At 35.0% G+C, this 17,364-nt stretch overlaps 1 protein-coding gene across 1 annotated transcript in view; it reads right to left on the reverse strand.

Annotated features, from left to right (window-relative positions):
- The window catches only part of KCNH5 (potassium voltage-gated channel subfamily H member 5), a 318,849-nt gene that overhangs the window by 269,910 nt on the left and 31,575 nt on the right, over positions 1-17,364 (reverse strand). Inside the window, exons 3-4 of the mRNA XM_063091599.1 lie at positions 12,169-12,275; positions 7,866-7,994 (exon numbers count right to left, since the gene is read on the reverse strand). Coding sequence (XP_062947669.1) covers positions 7,866-7,994; positions 12,169-12,275 — 236 coding nt within the window. The remainder of the gene's footprint in view (positions 1-7,865; positions 7,995-12,168; positions 12,276-17,364) is intronic.

Consider the following 17,364-nt stretch of genomic DNA (forward strand, 5'->3'; position numbering starts at 1 on the left):
GAGAGAAATTTAGGGGGAAACACTTAGAAAGGATTTTCTTCCTAGAGAAATCAAAGCCAAAGGCAGTTGTCAAATTGCATAGTCATTTATGAGTTTTGCTATCAAAATGCCCTAGAAGATGAAGAACTAATGCAAAGCCAGGGAATGTTTTCTTTTACATTTAAATCAATGGGAGCACTCAAAGGTGAGATTCCTGAGCTGCTCAGTAATCTTTTTATTGTCTCTGGTCAGGACCTTCTTGCCATCCCCAGTTCTAAACAGCATTTTTCTCAAGATACCTAAACTACCCCTCTCTCCTAACTCTCAGTACATACCCTTGCCAGATACTGTATTGAAAAAAAAACCATAAGCCACAAAAAACACAATAGCCTTCAACTTTCCTTCTCCCCCCTACACCTCTTGACCAACCCTCAGTGGCCCCTGGTTCTTGCCTCCACATCTATCATCTCAGAGAGTTAAGCATTTGCTCCTTCCTGGTCACACACGTGTTCTACTCTTGCACATGGGAGTAGTTTCTAGATTTTTCACTATCATTAATAATGCCACACTGAATTTCCTTATGCCTAGCCCTTTGTGCTCTTGAATACATCTGGAATTACCAAAGTTATTAATCAAATTAGTTCATTTGATCTCTCACCAATCCCCTACTGTACAGCCAAACATTGAAAAAGTTAGCAGCCACACTGTCTAGGTCAGAGAAAAAAAAGGCGCATCAGCAGTCCTAACTTTTCCCAATGATGTATTTACCGATCTCACCTCTACAGAGACCTAACTGGTGTGACTGATTATTCAGCACAGTTCGCTGATGTTACTTAGATGTGGTCGATATGGGATAATGTGAACAGACAGCTGAATATGAAGAGCCTAATACTTGCTCTGTAAGTTGTTCATGGCCTTATGAGAACATTTGTTCTCCTAAAAGCTCAGGATGCCAACTCCTTCTTAATAAAACATTAGTTTAGCTCTATTGGGTTGCAATTAACCTCTTTGTCATGGACTGCCTAATCTTAAAAATAAAAGGAAGTCACAGAGGCAGTTAAATCAATCTACTAGACTGCAACACAAGATTCTAATCTATAAGAAAAAAAGCTTAGGTAAACAATTAAACTCTTGGCCAGAGACTACATAGTATAATTACCCATATTTCATCTGCTGTTTCCTCTAAAGAAAACCACTGGCTTTCACAAGAAGATGGTTGCTATTTTTGCTGTTATTTTTATTCTACAGGAATTTTTTTTTTGTCTCAATTACTGGCAGGAAGGTGCCATAACTATTTGGCACAGTATATTTCACACTGTAATTATCTTGGCAGTTTTGGTGTCTGTTTGAAAATACTGTACTGTTTAAGTGGGCAGAGATTTGAGCCATCTCTTTTAGAACACATATGGGTAATCAACAGAATGGATTTTTTGGCTATGATTTTCCCCTTTGTATTATTATAAGTAATGTATCAGATACCATTGACTGATTATCTGAACAACAATTCCAAGACCTAAATACCAGGAGCAAAAGATAAGAAGAACACTTTGCCCCCTTGAATTATTATCAGTAGGTTTCTTTGGTTCAAACAGTACAATTCCATCAGAATGAGAGTGTCATCAAGCTGTGCTTAGTTTTCACAGGAAGAAAGGAGAGCAGGGGATTAAGGGAGCCAAAGCCCAACAGTAAGTTTCCACTGGAAATTATAAGGTAGCTTGATGCAGTAGCGAGAACATGGGATTTGAAATCAGGAGACATTGAGTGTCAGGATCCTTAACAGCTAAATGGAGATAATAACACTAATTTTCCAAATTATATGAATTAGCAATAATAGATATAAGTTTCGGCATATATTAACTACTCCATCAAAGCTGGTTTCCTATCCCTTAAATGGTTTTATACCATTCATCATAGTATAATCCAAAGGTACTGTTGACATCACCAAGTGCCACTCAGTTTAAAGGCAAAAACTCAATTCAGAATGAAATGTTGGTGATCACAGGATCCAATATGAGGAAGAGTTGCACTCAAGTTAGTTGGCTGCCATCAAATGCTGCAGTTACTATCCCAGATATAATTCAGAACTAAATTCAGAATTAGTTCATTTATTCACGTCTTTCAATCATGTCTGAGTTTCTTGGTAAAAATACCAATACCATTGAAGAGATTGAAGTCATTTCCGATCTTTTTTTGGCAAATCCTCAAAGGACGTGGACCTTGCTCCAATCATTAGTTCCTTATGTTAAGAAGGTAAAAAGCCCTTTTTCTGGGATTATAGTCTGGTTTTGCCAGTATGTAGATTCACTTGTCAGTTCTGGGTGTATTTCCTTTTTTTATATTATAATTTTAATTACAGATATTGCAGATGCTGTGTTAATTCCTATTTAACATTTTTACTCATTTCACATCCTAAAACACTATTTCCTATATGCTAGCAGAACTTTTATTTCTTCAAATTTTGCAAATACCCTCAACCTACTCCCTTACAAATATCCTAAACTCTCTGATCCTTGAGCTCACTGATCTTCCCATCTTACTCACCTGACCAGATCCCAATTCTGTATAAATCCAACTTTTCATCTACTTCTGCATCTACACTCCTCTGACTAAACATGGGTGGAGTAAACACAGAATCATGCTCACAGACACTAGGAAAATTCATGACCACAAGCTTCAAATGGACCTTCATGCTGCCCAACAATCCTGCTGTATTTCCCTTGTCCACTCACTGTTTCACCCTCAAAGATAACCTGTTCATACCTACTCTTCTCTCCTCACACCTTCAATACCTCCTCACGTTCATCACCACTCTCACTCTCAGCTGATAGTCATTTCCTATTTTATTGAGAAAATAGAAGCAATCAGAAGAAAGCTTCCACTATGTATTTACATGTTTGTCTTTCTCTCCCACTGGAATTAAAAGAAGGGGCTTTGTATGTTCAGGACCTAGAACAGTGCCTGAACCATACTGTATGCTTAATCATCATTTTTCAGTTGAAAAAAAAAAAAGAAGTAAATGTAAGAGAAGGGGAATAAAATATTCCTATAAGGATAATGAAAAGGCTCATATTAAGTAACTCTGGTGTCCAAGACTGAATCAAAAGCAAGTCTACTGTCTCCAAGTTCAGTGCTCTAGATCCTAATAATTTTGATATTATGGTGTTATCATAAAATTTCACCTGCTATTTCCCAAAAGTTTCATGGTCCCTTTCAGTTGACTTAAGTTCAAAGACATATTATTGTGCCAAGATTTCAAAATATACTTTGCTATACTGCTAGCTTTGTAGATATAGTAGGATGATGACTTAATGGCATAAATATTTTATTTCTATTGATTATTTCATATTAAATTTACAGCTCACATGAATAATAGAAAGTAGCTTATATACCACCATTCACAGTTACATTATGCATTAATCTGTTACGTACGCGGAAGTTGTGGAGTCCCAAAATAAAAGTCTATTTAAAATAAGCTCTTCCTCTACAAATTCTGGCACTGGAAAGAGATATTTTACTCTAATGCTTTTCACAATGGGGTCTGATTTTCCCTATAAATTCTAATTGACATGTCTATCAAACCCATATTCCAAAAATCAAGTGGTCTGAATTGTCTGGAGCTTATTCAAATACTGTTTTTGGTTTGTTTGGGTTTTTTTTTTTTTTTTAAGCCTTTGGGTTTTTTGTAAAAATGAATTATTCATTCGAAAGAGACTGTGTCTTAACAAAAAACCCTGTGGTTCTCATGTGGGGATGCAGATAAATGGAGAAGCATTAATTTCAGAAATAAAAGTCAACCTTTCAACATTAGCACTCTTTCCCAACCTCACTGTAAAATGCGGCTAACTTTCAGTTTCCATGAATAGAAACGTGGTTTCTGACACCACCATTAAGGTTTGGCAAGTCAAAACTGTAAGAGAATGCTACGCTTTTCTTGGCCAACTTCAGCTGTGCCGTAAAATCACTTAAAGTAAATGAGAGAAAACAATACTCATCTAATACAAACACAAATACAAATACATATATATACATGTATATTTATACGTAGATAGATAGGTTTTTTTAAGGGAAAAGACAGACATGAAAGCTTTTTACTGTCTTTTTGCCATTCATGTATGAAGACAAGAAGAATTCCTTTTGAAGAATATGTTAGGTCACAAATCATATACCAATCATTTATCTTTTATTTTAAAATGTATTGCTTTAAGATATAGTCTGCTGTTAGCTATAGGTTTTTCATAGATGTTCCTTACGTTGAGGAAGCTCCCCTCTGCATAAATCCATTTCCATTGCTTATGACAGAATACCTGAAACTGGGTAGTTTATAAGAAAATGAAATTTATTTACTACAGTTTTGGAGGATGGGAAATCCACAGTCCGGGGTGCACATCTAGTGAGGGCCTTCTTCTATGCAGGAACTCTCTCCAGAGTCTCAGAATGGCATGAGCAAGAGAACTAACCTTCTCACTCCCTCTCCTTATAAAGTCAACAGAACCACACTCATGACATCCCATTACTTCATGAGTGAATTAATCCATTCACAAGGGCACTGCCCCCATGATTCAATCACCTCTCAAAGGCCCTACCTTTCAAATACCGTAATCATATTTCTCACCCTCTTAACACTTACAGTGGGGATCAAGTTTCCAACACGTGAACTATTAGGAGACACATTTGAAAACTAGCACCTTCTATTCCTATTTTGCTAAGACTTTTTATCATGAATGGGTATTGAAATTCATCAAATGCCTTTTCTAAGCCAACTGATATGATCATATCATTTTTTCCTTATTAGCCTATTGATATGGTGATTATAGCAATTGGTTTTTGAATGTTGAATCTGCCTTGAACATATGGGATAAATTATACTTGGTTGATACATGTAATTCTTTTTATACATTGTTGAATTCAATTTTTCTTGACAATTTTTATATCTATATTCATGAAATATTGGTCTGTAGTTTTCTTTTCTTGTAATGTCTTTTCTCTGCTTTTGGAATGAAGATAGTGCTGGCCTCCTAGAATGAGTTAGGTGAGCTCCCTCTGCTTCTATTTTCTGGAAGAGAATTGAAGAACTAGTATGATTTCTTCCCTACATGTTTAGTAGCATTTACCAATAAAACTATCTGTACCTGACGTTTTCTTGGTTTTGGAAGATTTTTAATTATTGATTAATCTTAACACATATAGGGCAATCAAGATTATCTATTTCTCCTGTGTGAGTTTTGTTATTTTGTGCATTTCAAGGAATTGGTTCATTTCATCTAAGTTATCAATGGTGGCTATAAAGCTGTTCATAATATTCTTTTACTATGCATTAATGTCCATGGGATAAGTATGATGGCCCTTCTTTAATTTCAGATAATGGCAATTTGTTTCTTCTTCCTTTTCTCTTGGTTAGTCTAGCTAGAAGTTTATCAACTTTAATGATTTTTTTTTCAAAGAACCAGCATTAGATTTTGGTGACATTCTCTAATATTATCCTGTTTTCTGTTTCATTGATTTCCACTCTAAGGTTAATTCTTTCTTGTCTTCAGCTTGCATTGTTTTAAATTGCTCTTTTTGGTTTAGTTTCCTAAAGTGGAATCTTAGGCTGTTGATTTTATATCTTCTGTTTTAATATATTTAATGTTATTTATTTCCCTCTAACCACACTGCTTTTGCTGCATCCCACAAATTTGATAAATTGTATTTTCATTTTAATTTGTTTCAAAATATTTTTTAGCTTATCTTAACGTTTCTTCTTTGACCCATGGGCTATTTAGAAATTTGCTGTTTAATTTCCATATATTTGGGGATCTTCTAGATATTTTTTCTGTTACTGAATTATAGTTTAATTCCATTGTGGTCTGAGAACATACTTTTTAAGACTTCTATTCTTTTACATTTTTTAATGTGTGTTTTATGTCCCAGAATGTGGTCTATCTGGTGATTGTTTCATGTGAGGCAGAGGAAGAGGTAATATGTGTCCACAATTAATTACTTTATTCAATCTTCCAGGCGATGATTAATACACACCACATTGTCAGAAGCATTTACAGGTGAATTGTTCTATGTCATACCACTTTTTAATTCTAATCAGCTTTATTGATATAGAATTCAATAAAATTCATGAATTTTAAGAGTAAAGTTTGATGACTCAGTACATACAGTTACGTATTCACCACCAGAATCTAGATATAGAATATTTCCATCACCTCAAAAAGTTTCCTTCTGCCCTTATATTAATCCTCTCTCCCATTACTAGCCCCTGGCAACCACTGATCTTCTTTCTGTTACTAATTTTGCCTTTTCTAGAATTTCACATGTATACAATCATACAGTGAGTAGTCTTTTGTTTCTGGCTTCTTTCACTTAGCATAAGGCTTTTGTGGCTCATTCATGTTGTTATATGTATCAGTACTTTAGTTATTCTTATTGCCTAGTAGTAGAACTCAATTGTATGGAAGTAAAACAATTTGTTTATTCACCTATTGATGAACATTTGGGTTATTTTCAATTTTTTATTTTTTTATTGTAGTAAAATGTGTAACATAAAATTTGTCATTTTAACCATTTTAAAGTGTACAATTCAGTGGCATTAATTACATTTGCAACATTGTGCAACCATCACCATTATCTATTTCCAAAACTTTCATACCCCAAATGGAAATTCTGTAACCACTAAAGAATAACTCCTCTTTAGCTCAGTTGGTTAGAGCACAGTGCTGTAACACCAAAGTCAAAAAAAGAAAAAAACCCACAAATATTGTGTGATTCCATTTATATGAAATATTCAGAATAGGCAAATTCATACAGACAGAAAGTAGATTAGAAGTTACCACGGACTGGGAGAGAAAAGGAGCAGGGAGTTATTTTTACCTATGTCATACCTTGATTGGTTTACACATTATAAAATTTCTCCTCTTACAATTTGACCCTAACTAGAAACTAAGCAGATATAGTATTTACAATATTATATATGTAAATTCATATGCAGGAAATAAACCTAAAGTAATTTTTTCAATAATTGTGATTACAATTGGAAAGATTAAAGCTTCTGTACCAATTTTTTTAAAAAGAAGCAAAAAAGGCAACGTTTACCAAATGCAAAGAGAAAGACATTTCATTTTTACTCTCCTAAGAGATTATTAAATATAACATTTCATAGAAAACCACTTCTAAGGGTATTTGAAATTCTTCATCCCTATTGCACCAGTTTCTAATGTAAAAGTAATTGGAGAGAATAGATTGGGAATAAATGACATAGAAAAGGAGATAAGAGCACATGCCACTAAATACTGGTTTCTGTAGCAATCTCTGGATATTACAGTCAATAAGATGCTAGACAGAAGGTTTGCAATTTGCCAGTCACTCTTTTGATGATAAAATTATTCTTTATATAATCTAGCAACATCTACCCAAGAGGATATACAACAACTGAATAACAAAAGCTGAAAAGTAACCTGAAAAAGTCAACTCGTAAAACTCTAACCAATTCAACAAAATTCAATCAACTAATCACTAAGCTCTAGGAGGACTTCACCCAAACCACCTTACAGGTCATTACACTCTTTTAGTTCTAAAGCTCATCATGGCACAGGGTACTGAAATTCTGATTATATTGATTCCAAGCTAACAGTCTCTATGAAATTTCTTCCTTATGTCTTTTCTCAATTTCTCCTATTATAATTTAAGTTAACCAATCATTACTTCAATTGTGGATAGCCATGCTATTTCCATTCAAACAATATGATTGAATAAAACTGATTCTGGGTAATTACTAGTATAAACGAGAAGTAAAAGAAGAGCCACACAGTAAAATTTTGTTTTCTAGTTCAACCAATGGAGTTTGCTAAAATAATAATAAGGAGATCTTTAAATGACAGCCTAATTCTTTTGAAAATTACCTTTTGTTGAATCGTCCTCTATTGGCTGTTTGAACAATGTAATATCCTTGAAAGTGCACAGGAACAAGACCACCTTTTCATGTTCATTTCTTATTGGTGCAATTTGCATATAAAACCAAACAGGGGTTCCTGTAACAGAGAGAAAGAGATAGAAAGAAAAGACTATAGAGTATAACATGGCTACAGCCATGGTTTGGTCTCCTGCCTTCTTTCCTCCTTCAGCTGCCAGCTGTTACGCCAGGAATCAGCACCTTTAGGTGCTGCAAAGAATAAAAAAGCCTATAATTTTGTATCAACTTCCAGTTGTTCAAATTCAGTAAGCATATTTTTCAACCCAAAATATCAAAATTCTAAAGTAAAGCACAGGGTGTCATTTCACAATGCAGGTACACAGTCAGTCTTGCTTCTTAAGTAATGCCAGCATCACCTCTAAGTCTGGGTCCCTAAACCACTGCTGTTCTTGCCAACTCCTTTTTGATAGTCTCACCAAGTGTGATCGCTCCTACATGCTTCTCTCTTCTTGTCACTTTGACAAGTGTTGCCAATTAACTGCAATGTCAATAACTGATGCTCTGATATGTATTCCTCCTGGAGGAACATCTAAAATGCTGTTTCTATCCCAACACTCTCTAGTTGGTCAGATAGACTTATATGATAGCTCTATGGCTTTCACTACACCCTCACATCAGACAGAGAAGATGTTGGCAACACTTAATGCCTGGTGTGCACCAGGCATTGGGTACACTAAGGCAACCTTAAAGACAAAAAAGACATGTCCCCCAGGCATTATTAGGGCAACCTTAAAGACAAAAAAGACATGTCCCCCAGGTCTTGAGATTCTCAGGCATCTTCATGAGCCACTTGCTAACTACCTCCCTCACTCAAAGCATGAAGAGGAACTCTGTCACCATGTTCTTCAAAGAATGGCTACTGTAGACTCTAGAGGACAGAGACTCTCCAAGAATTGAAGGCTTAGGATTTGGACAAATCAGTAACTGGCATATATTAAATAAAAAATACATGAAGGCATGAGAAATGCCTTCAAAGGAGTGAGTATCCATGAAGTGATAAAACTCTGAATGTTCCATAAGAATCAAAAAGACACATTTCCATTATATTTTTTCCAAGCCACAGTGCACTAAAGCCCCTCCAAATATTCCTATCATAAGGACATAAAGTTTTTGCACAGTTTGGGATTTGGGGAGTAAAATATGCAGCTACTAATAGCCTGTAGGTAAGAGATGACAGCTCCTTAGCAGTTCCCCCTGAAAACCAAATAAGAAGCATCTCCACACCTGTGGCCAAAAAAAAAAAAAAAAAGTCACCTAATGCCACCACAAAGGGGAATTTGCCATTTAGACAGGATGAGGTAACTTAACTACCAGGCTCAAGAAGTCAGAGAATTAGAAGAGATTTCTATGGTCCCTTGCAACCCTAGGGAGCCTGTAGAAGAAGGACATGGCCCTTTCCAATATGATTGCAGGATAAGAAAGGGACCTCAAAAACAATCACATCATCTCCCAGAAAAGGAGGCTTGGTATTTATTTTCTGCTTCTTATTTCACACAGCATGTCCAGGAACTGTGAGTGATGTGCTTACAGTTTTACAAATCACCAGACCCAGACATTAGTGGATACATGGCCTATGGCTGTTCCAACACAGTGAACTTGAGGCAGAGAGGTCATAAACAAAGAGAAAGGGCATTAAATATAAGTTGTTTTCCAACGTCTGTTAGAAATCTGAACAGAAAGAGATGATGCTACATTTCATGCCTTTCTATGAAAACAGCAACTTTTCAAGTTCTGACATAGAGACAGGGCTGTCCTTAAATCTGCTTCCAAATATCAAAGTGGATTTTTTTCCCAAGTTTTCAAGCCACAGGGTCAGACTTCCTTAAGTAGGCCGAGTATTCATTGAGCAGCTGGTAAAATATCCTTCATATTGTGGATTTGGGGTTCTGGGTGACAGGGAGTCTGGGAGGGTTAGGCAGAGAGGCCTGTTGCCTCTGGAAAGGCAGAGCTGTTCCCTGGCATTGATAACTGGGAGTAGCCCCAGCTGTCACAGTTCTGCCTTTGTGTACACAGAGAGAGCCATTTCAAATCATCATTGCAGAGCTATTCCTCTCCCCACAAGAGAAACAGCTAATCAGAGACCGGACCTAAAGAATAGAGGCTGCGAACTGAAATGTCAGTCATGACATGACACATGTTAAATCAGGTACTTCAATCTCCCCATTTAAAAAATGGTGTTCAGCCTAATTACTTAACAGAAGTGTTGGGAGAACTTGGCATTCAGGCATTCCCAAAACAGTTTTCTACAGACATATGAATTTTCTATCTAAAATTTAAAAAGTCACAAGAATACACTTTTTTCAGTTGATGTTCAAAAGCTTTTGGCTATTTTCAAGATTTTCTAAAGCTGCTTCTAAGTAGAACTCCATAATAATACATGGATAATTCCTATCACTTATATTAAAGCAAGAAATAGAAACAAAACCCAATGCAGATAGTACACGGAAATGAGACACAAGTTTAAAGCTACAGTGCTATTGGGTATACTCCTATTGGCTATAAGAATGCATCCATGCACACAGAGAGAGTTGTCCGAAAAAATCCAGACAGCCTGAACAAAAATTGGATAATAATTTTAATCCATTAACATAAAGAAAAATATCTAAACCATCCTGGGAGGAGACATTTGGAAATGTAAAATTCAAGCAATTTCTAACAGGATTTAAAGTAAACAAACAAAACAGAAACTACACTAAGGTATTTTTGAGCAACTCAGAAACTATGAACCTGTCTTTGATGCTTTAAAATCAGGCAAAGATTTGTTTATTCTTCTTAAATATCAGAATGAATTGCCTTTGTAATATGCAATATTCTTAAATTATTTGCTAAGCTCCAAGCACATATCTATGTCATTCAAGGGATATCAATAAAGAGGTTTTTGGCATATGAGTCACCTATGAATTATCAATATGTATTTGGAACTGATGAAAAAGACCCAGAAAACACCTACAGCATAGCCTGCCTTTTCTCTTATAAAGGACAAAGCTGATCATTCATAATGGATTGTTTTCTAGCTGACAAGCCAACTAACATTTGGCTATGACTTCAAATAGAAATATCTCTTTGGCCTTGATTCTAAAAAGAAAGATAAGATAATAAGACATTTCTTAGGTTAAACCACTAAAGACAAATGTTCCCATTATCAAGTGCACTACTCTGAAGCAATGCGTAAGGTTACTGTTATTCTTTTATTAGACTATGAATAAAAAAAGAAATCTAATTTTAATTCCAAATATTCCATAGAGAACAAATGTTTGAGGAAAATGGGGAGGATAAGTTATTCTCTACAGAATTTAATAGGCATTAAACATGGAACAAATGTTTTCTGTTGAAGCTAGAATATTTCCCAAACTTGGGAAGAATTTATTAACCATCAACTTTCACAGAAGATAATAATGGACTTTGCTATAATTTACCAATAACACTAAATAAATTGACCTGTCTTATAAAGTGACTTTATTTCAAAAAAGAAGGAAAGAAAGAACAATTTGGGAAAGCAGCAAAAAGAGATAAACTTAGGTAAACATGCAAAGAAAGTGAATTAGAAAAGGGACTGGGCTGCTGAGCGTGCTAGTTACTTTTTTGTTTGGTTGGGTTTTTTCCCTCTAAACTCTGATGGAGAATCATGAGGTATCATGTGAATGAACAGTCAACTATGCACAAATCTCACCCTAGAGAACAGCTCACAACAATCAATACAAATTTACTAGATGTGAATGGCCTGTTGGGAAAGTAATGACTACTTCTACTAGCCTTCTACAGGAAACAGTCTGAGTCTAGCAAAAAGCCATATTAATAAAGATTCACCTAAAGTAGCTACCACATATTCATGTTACCTGTGTTTGTGTGGAAAGGTAATCGCATATACCCAGCATTACCAATCACCTTTTCCTTTAACCATAAGAAGAAATTAATTAATTGCTCTCGTTTTTAGTTGCCACATAATTATAGGACCTTTATCATGAGTATTAATTACAAAATGTTTTGCTGCCTTACACAAAAACTTCATGTTTCAAATATACCATTTTTTCTTTCATTCCTCAAAAGGTGGTTTTTCATTGGTAGAATCACCTATTAATTTTGTTATCTAATTTCACTAGCAACCTTATCCCTGCCAAGAGAAGGAGCAATTAAAGTTTTGCATTCTTTCTAAATTGTAGCTCAGCTACCACTTACCAAAACATAACGTTAATAAAAAGTTGGCTCATCTTATTGATAATTGAGATACCTACTGTTTTTTTTGTATAGAAGAACTTCAAAGCAGTTTGACTCGTAGTTGTCAAAAGTCTGCCTGACTTTCTCAATGGTCTTCTTGTCAGTCAATTCCCCATACATAAAACTGGGGGAAAAAACAAACAACCTATTTCAGTTTTGTGTTACTTTCCAAATGCCACATAAAAATCATACAGTTGTTTTTGATTAAGTATTCAAATTTGGTTACACAATGTAATGTTGCTCCCACACAATGAACTAAAATACTTAAACCATGTTTTAATCAGAATAGTTAAACTTCTTGCTAAAAGCTAGGTTTAGAAGTTATTTTATACATTCAGAGAGGGAGTGCGGTCCTTGCTTTACACAGTTCTTATATGCAGATTCCAGTTCCCATGGTTTAGTAAAATAACACCAGTTTCACAACAACACAGTTCAAATTTCGGTTACTACATTATGTTAGCTGTAATTGCACAAAGTACAAACTTCATTGCTAGCTCTTCAGTCTGCAAATCACCAGTAAATTACAAATGCGCATCTTGATCAGTGACCAATCACATCACTTCTAGCAAAGCCTGTCAGTGTTGGTGACTGCACTTCTATTATTTGGGCCACGCACAGACAGCAAAGCATGAAGTTGTGTTGTCTTTTTGTTTCTCAGTGATAAACCCACATGACCTCATACAAAAATGGATAAGAGAAAGCAAGAATTAGTCAACAAAGATTAAAGTCCATCAAAGAAATGAAAAATAAGGTAGAAAGAAAATTCAAATTGAACATATATGAAGTTACAAAAGAAACAGATGACTGTGGGAATGTCGTCACTGCTGCTGTTTGAGAGGCTCTAGATATGCAGCCAGAGGACCTTAGTGAAGGCAAACTCATCAACATAAAGGAGGGAAGTGGCTCCGACAAAAGGGATGAAGGTTTCCCAGAGAAAGTGACACCAGTAAAAACAAACAAAATCCTTCACATTACAGGAGGTCTAGTAGAGAGTTTACAATAGTCAAAGTGGAGGGATAAAATATCTGAAGTTGATTCAAACTTAGAAAGGAGTATGACAATTTGCTAAGAGATAGAAAAGATGTTCTCTTTGTATCGTATGTTACAAGAAGGCAAGTATTCTCAGATGACTTGTGATAAGTTTTTCACAAAGAAATGAAACACTTTAATTCTCAATGTTTCTGATGTTCTAAATCACAATGTACTAAATAAATATTAGTTTTACTATTATTTAAAGTTTCACCATTATTTTTAAACTAATAACGTATTAGTTTTATTATTATTTTTATCTCCCTGCATTTATAACCAATAGTAAGAGAATGTTTAATATTTTGACAAATATTTTTAAAGGTGACAGAACAATCATAATTTTTCCCATTGAGTATTAAGATCACATGTGGTTTCAGCTTGCATGGTCTTTTTCATGCTTCCATACTACCATAAGTCACATCATTTCAGAGGATTTTCTTAAGATAGGTACAAGCATGGCTAATGGGAGAAAAGTAAAACTGACATTTGAAGAGTCAAATGTGTATCTTTGTTATTGCTTTTCCTCCAGCTTTCAAAGAGTTTGTATATTGGCCAAAGGCAGATTCAAGTGTGGTGCAGCCTGAAACTTATACAATCTTTGGAGCCCCCTTTAAAGAAAAGAATACAAAAATATCAAAATTAGGCACAGAGCTTTGAAAGATATTCATTCAAGTAAGGGCTCCTGAAGGTTAAGATTCAACATCCTCATGGAAAATCTGTCCCTGAATATATAAATCTATAAAATTTTCAACAAGAAAAGCATGGTTTATTAGCAAGACCCACTAAAGACTGGCAGGATCCAATAGCAACACCATACTATAACTAGAAATCACAGGGTAACTCAAGCCCATCTTCTTTAACACTAACTTAAGCAACTCAAATTCTAGAAACTAAGAAATAAAGTAGATAAGGCAGGCCAAAGATTGTCCAAGCATTGAGAAATCTGCATCCTTCATTTTCAATTATAATATCTCCAAATGGTATTAAAAAGAAAAAAATTTAATTGTCATTATACTAGTAAAATAAGTAAAAGAATCTCAGAATAAAATGACAGAATCTAACTCCATAATCTTACGTCTAGGCTTAAGACATAAGGCTTCAGAGCCTACCTGCAAGCCAGCACTGAAAAGCCACTGTTTCTGTCAAAGCCTGAATTTCAGCTCATGTGAGTTTTATAAAAATCTCTAGAAGGCATTACAATTAACTTAGAATTCTTCAATTAAAGAACACAAAGCCACTCCCCTTCCCCCAAAAACAAAACATTAGGTTAATATTGTAAATATTATTTTTACATACAATTGAACTTTCTTTAACTAGCCTATGTTTTACTAACTTTTATTTTTAATCTAAAGACTCTTTAGTAAAAAAGAAACATTTAAAAATTTAAGATAAGGGCAATTAAACTAACTAAATGTTTATAGTCTTTAAAAAAAAAGAAAAACTATTTTATTGCTCTATGACTAAATGACAGGTTTCTGTGGTTTAATAAACTGAAACATAACATTCACAACTGGCCAACAGAAAAACATAAAATAAGAAAGCATCTATAATATCACAAGCAACTAGTATAAAATTGTGTAAAAAAAACTCTAACAGGATTAACAAATAAGTTACAACTCAAATTTTAAAAAAGAAAGTCTTTGGGGAATTGGTTTAATAACGCCACTTAAGAAGAAATACAACACAGGCCTGATGTAACTAAAATTCTGAAGAGGTGACAATGAACAAGCGATTATTCAAATAACCTATGAAAATTCTATAATATATCTTCATTAGGTAAGCCCTTCCAATGCTAAAATCACTTGTCCTAGGAAAATAAAGGCACTTAAGAAAAAAATCCCAGATTACTAAAATGAGAATATTTTGTTAAAATAGTATTTTATTTCTTACATTTTTCCACATCGACTTTTCATTTTAACTTCATTATATCACATATTTCCAATGACAAAACACATATTTAAAGTGGTGAAATTCAGTAGTTAAATAACAAAAGATATTTTGAAATAAACTGAAGAATGTGTGAAGTGTACCATCCATCCTCCCAAAGCAAGTGTTCTGGAGGCTAATTCGAACATTGAAAGTATTTCCATCCAGAGTTCTCCAAACTATAGTGACTAAATCAATGATTTCGTGTTCTCTATGGGCATTGCACATTTGTTTATTTGTTTAGCTTTGTAAAATGTTGAATGTTTTATCATTGTTTCCCAAAACCTGACTCAAAATGGCTGAAGCTCAATGCAGTCTTTTAATGGTTAATGGAATTTGAGGGCACCTAAATTTCAGAAATGGTATACACCAGTCTTTAGAAACCATATATAATAATTTTACAGAGTTTTCTTGTGCCTTATTGAATATCCTCAAGATATATGTAATGGAAACATAGAAAAAGATTATTCAACTTCTACTTGCTCTCAACACAGAATGCCAAGCTCCCCTTTGGTAATTGTAAATGACTTATACAACTGAACTGTTATTTTATTGGAAGGAGAATAAAAGTGGATTCACAGAAGTGATCTATCTCTGCTATAATATTGAACAGTCATGATGTAACAGAGGACCTTTGTACTTGAAAAACACTTGCGAACTGTATAATTCATGGGCAAGTGGTGTAACCTCTTTGACCCTTAGTTTCACATCAGTAAAATGATGATAACAATAATATAACTCAACAGTGAAGACTAAAAGGATACTACAAATAAAGTAACAAATTATATCGTGTTGTACAATGGCTGAAATATTACTGGAATGTTTCTCATGGATGAGGTTAGAGAAGGAACCCACCTCCCCAGCCCCACTCCTTCACTTCTCCACAATTCTAGGACAGAGATGGGCCATGCTTGCTACAGGTAGGATCACTGTGTCTTAAAGGGAGAAGCATGAGTTTCTGTGAACCTTCTTCCTTTACAAATCACGAGGCTGAACCAAAAGCTCACCCAGGGCCTGCTCCTGTATAACCTGGCAGCTTTCTTGCCACACAACTGACCGGTAGTAAGATTTGGTCTTGAGAGTAGGGGGAAAGTTTTCTTTAGGCCTGGTCTAGGCCATATCCAGCATGCCTAAGCATCTGGCAGTTATCTTTTATGTGTATTTGTCCAAGGAAACTTTAGGGAACAGGTGGCTTTGGTGTGTGGCAGGACTTATTTACTCTTGGATAGCTTGTTCTGCCATCAAAAGCTCACAAACAAGCCTCAATATGATACCAAACAGTAAGCATGGTGATAATGGGTGATTGACTTCCAAGAGAGAAAAGAATCTCATAACTGAAAAAAAATATAAGCTAACCACGCATTCTACCAACCTATCTTACTTTGCTGATGGGGAACAATTTTTCTAGATTAAAACACCACTTTCAATCATCACTAGTGAAGGGTAGTATTATTGATAGAACGTAGTTTACAGATTGACAAATGCTTCACCAAAGAAACAACACAGATTGACAATGCAGTTGGTAAATGTGGTCTCCAGCTCAGAATTGCCCATAACAGCAAAATTATTATAAAGATAAATGGGAATTGGACTAAGATGTGTAGTCAAAGCACTGAGAAAAGAGGAAGCCTGAGAGAGTCAAGGAAGAAAACTTAAAAACAAATAACACAGCTTTTGAAATCAGAAAGAGGTAATTTTGAAATAAATCAAAGGCATTATTTCATACAGTTAATCATAACCAAAATGTTTCACAACCCATTAATTTGTATGGTCTTCAAAGGATTTAGATAAAGTCATAAATGGTAGATCCATGACATGTAATTAAGGGATATCGGAGATAACACTGGATGTCTCTAACCTTTGCAGTCTGACATCACTGAGACACCTCTGCCCTCCAACACTTTTCCTCAGTGCCACCGTGGAGGAAGAGCCCTCAGCCAAACGGAACCAGACTGACTGACATCCAGCATGTGTAATGTGCTCTTGGCTGCTGAGATAATCCTGTGTTAATAAAACTGCTTGTGAAATCCATCCAATAAAGTGGCTCTTAATATCTCGGTTTCATTGTCTAATTTGATGTCTTGGGTAAGGAATTGCTAATGGTCTTTCAGAAAAGAAAAAAAAGAATGTATTTGAAAGCATCTATCCACTCCTCAATCCTCCTACCTATACTACAGTTAAAGTGGTCCCTAACTAACCTATGACAGTATGTCTTGAATGTCAGGGCTTCTTTAGAATTCTGAGATAAAATCATGTGC

Source organism: Cynocephalus volans, chromosome 3, assembly GCF_027409185.1.
Source record: "Cynocephalus volans isolate mCynVol1 chromosome 3, mCynVol1.pri, whole genome shotgun sequence".
NCBI classification, from domain to species: Eukaryota; Metazoa; Chordata; class Mammalia; order Dermoptera; family Cynocephalidae; genus Cynocephalus; species Cynocephalus volans.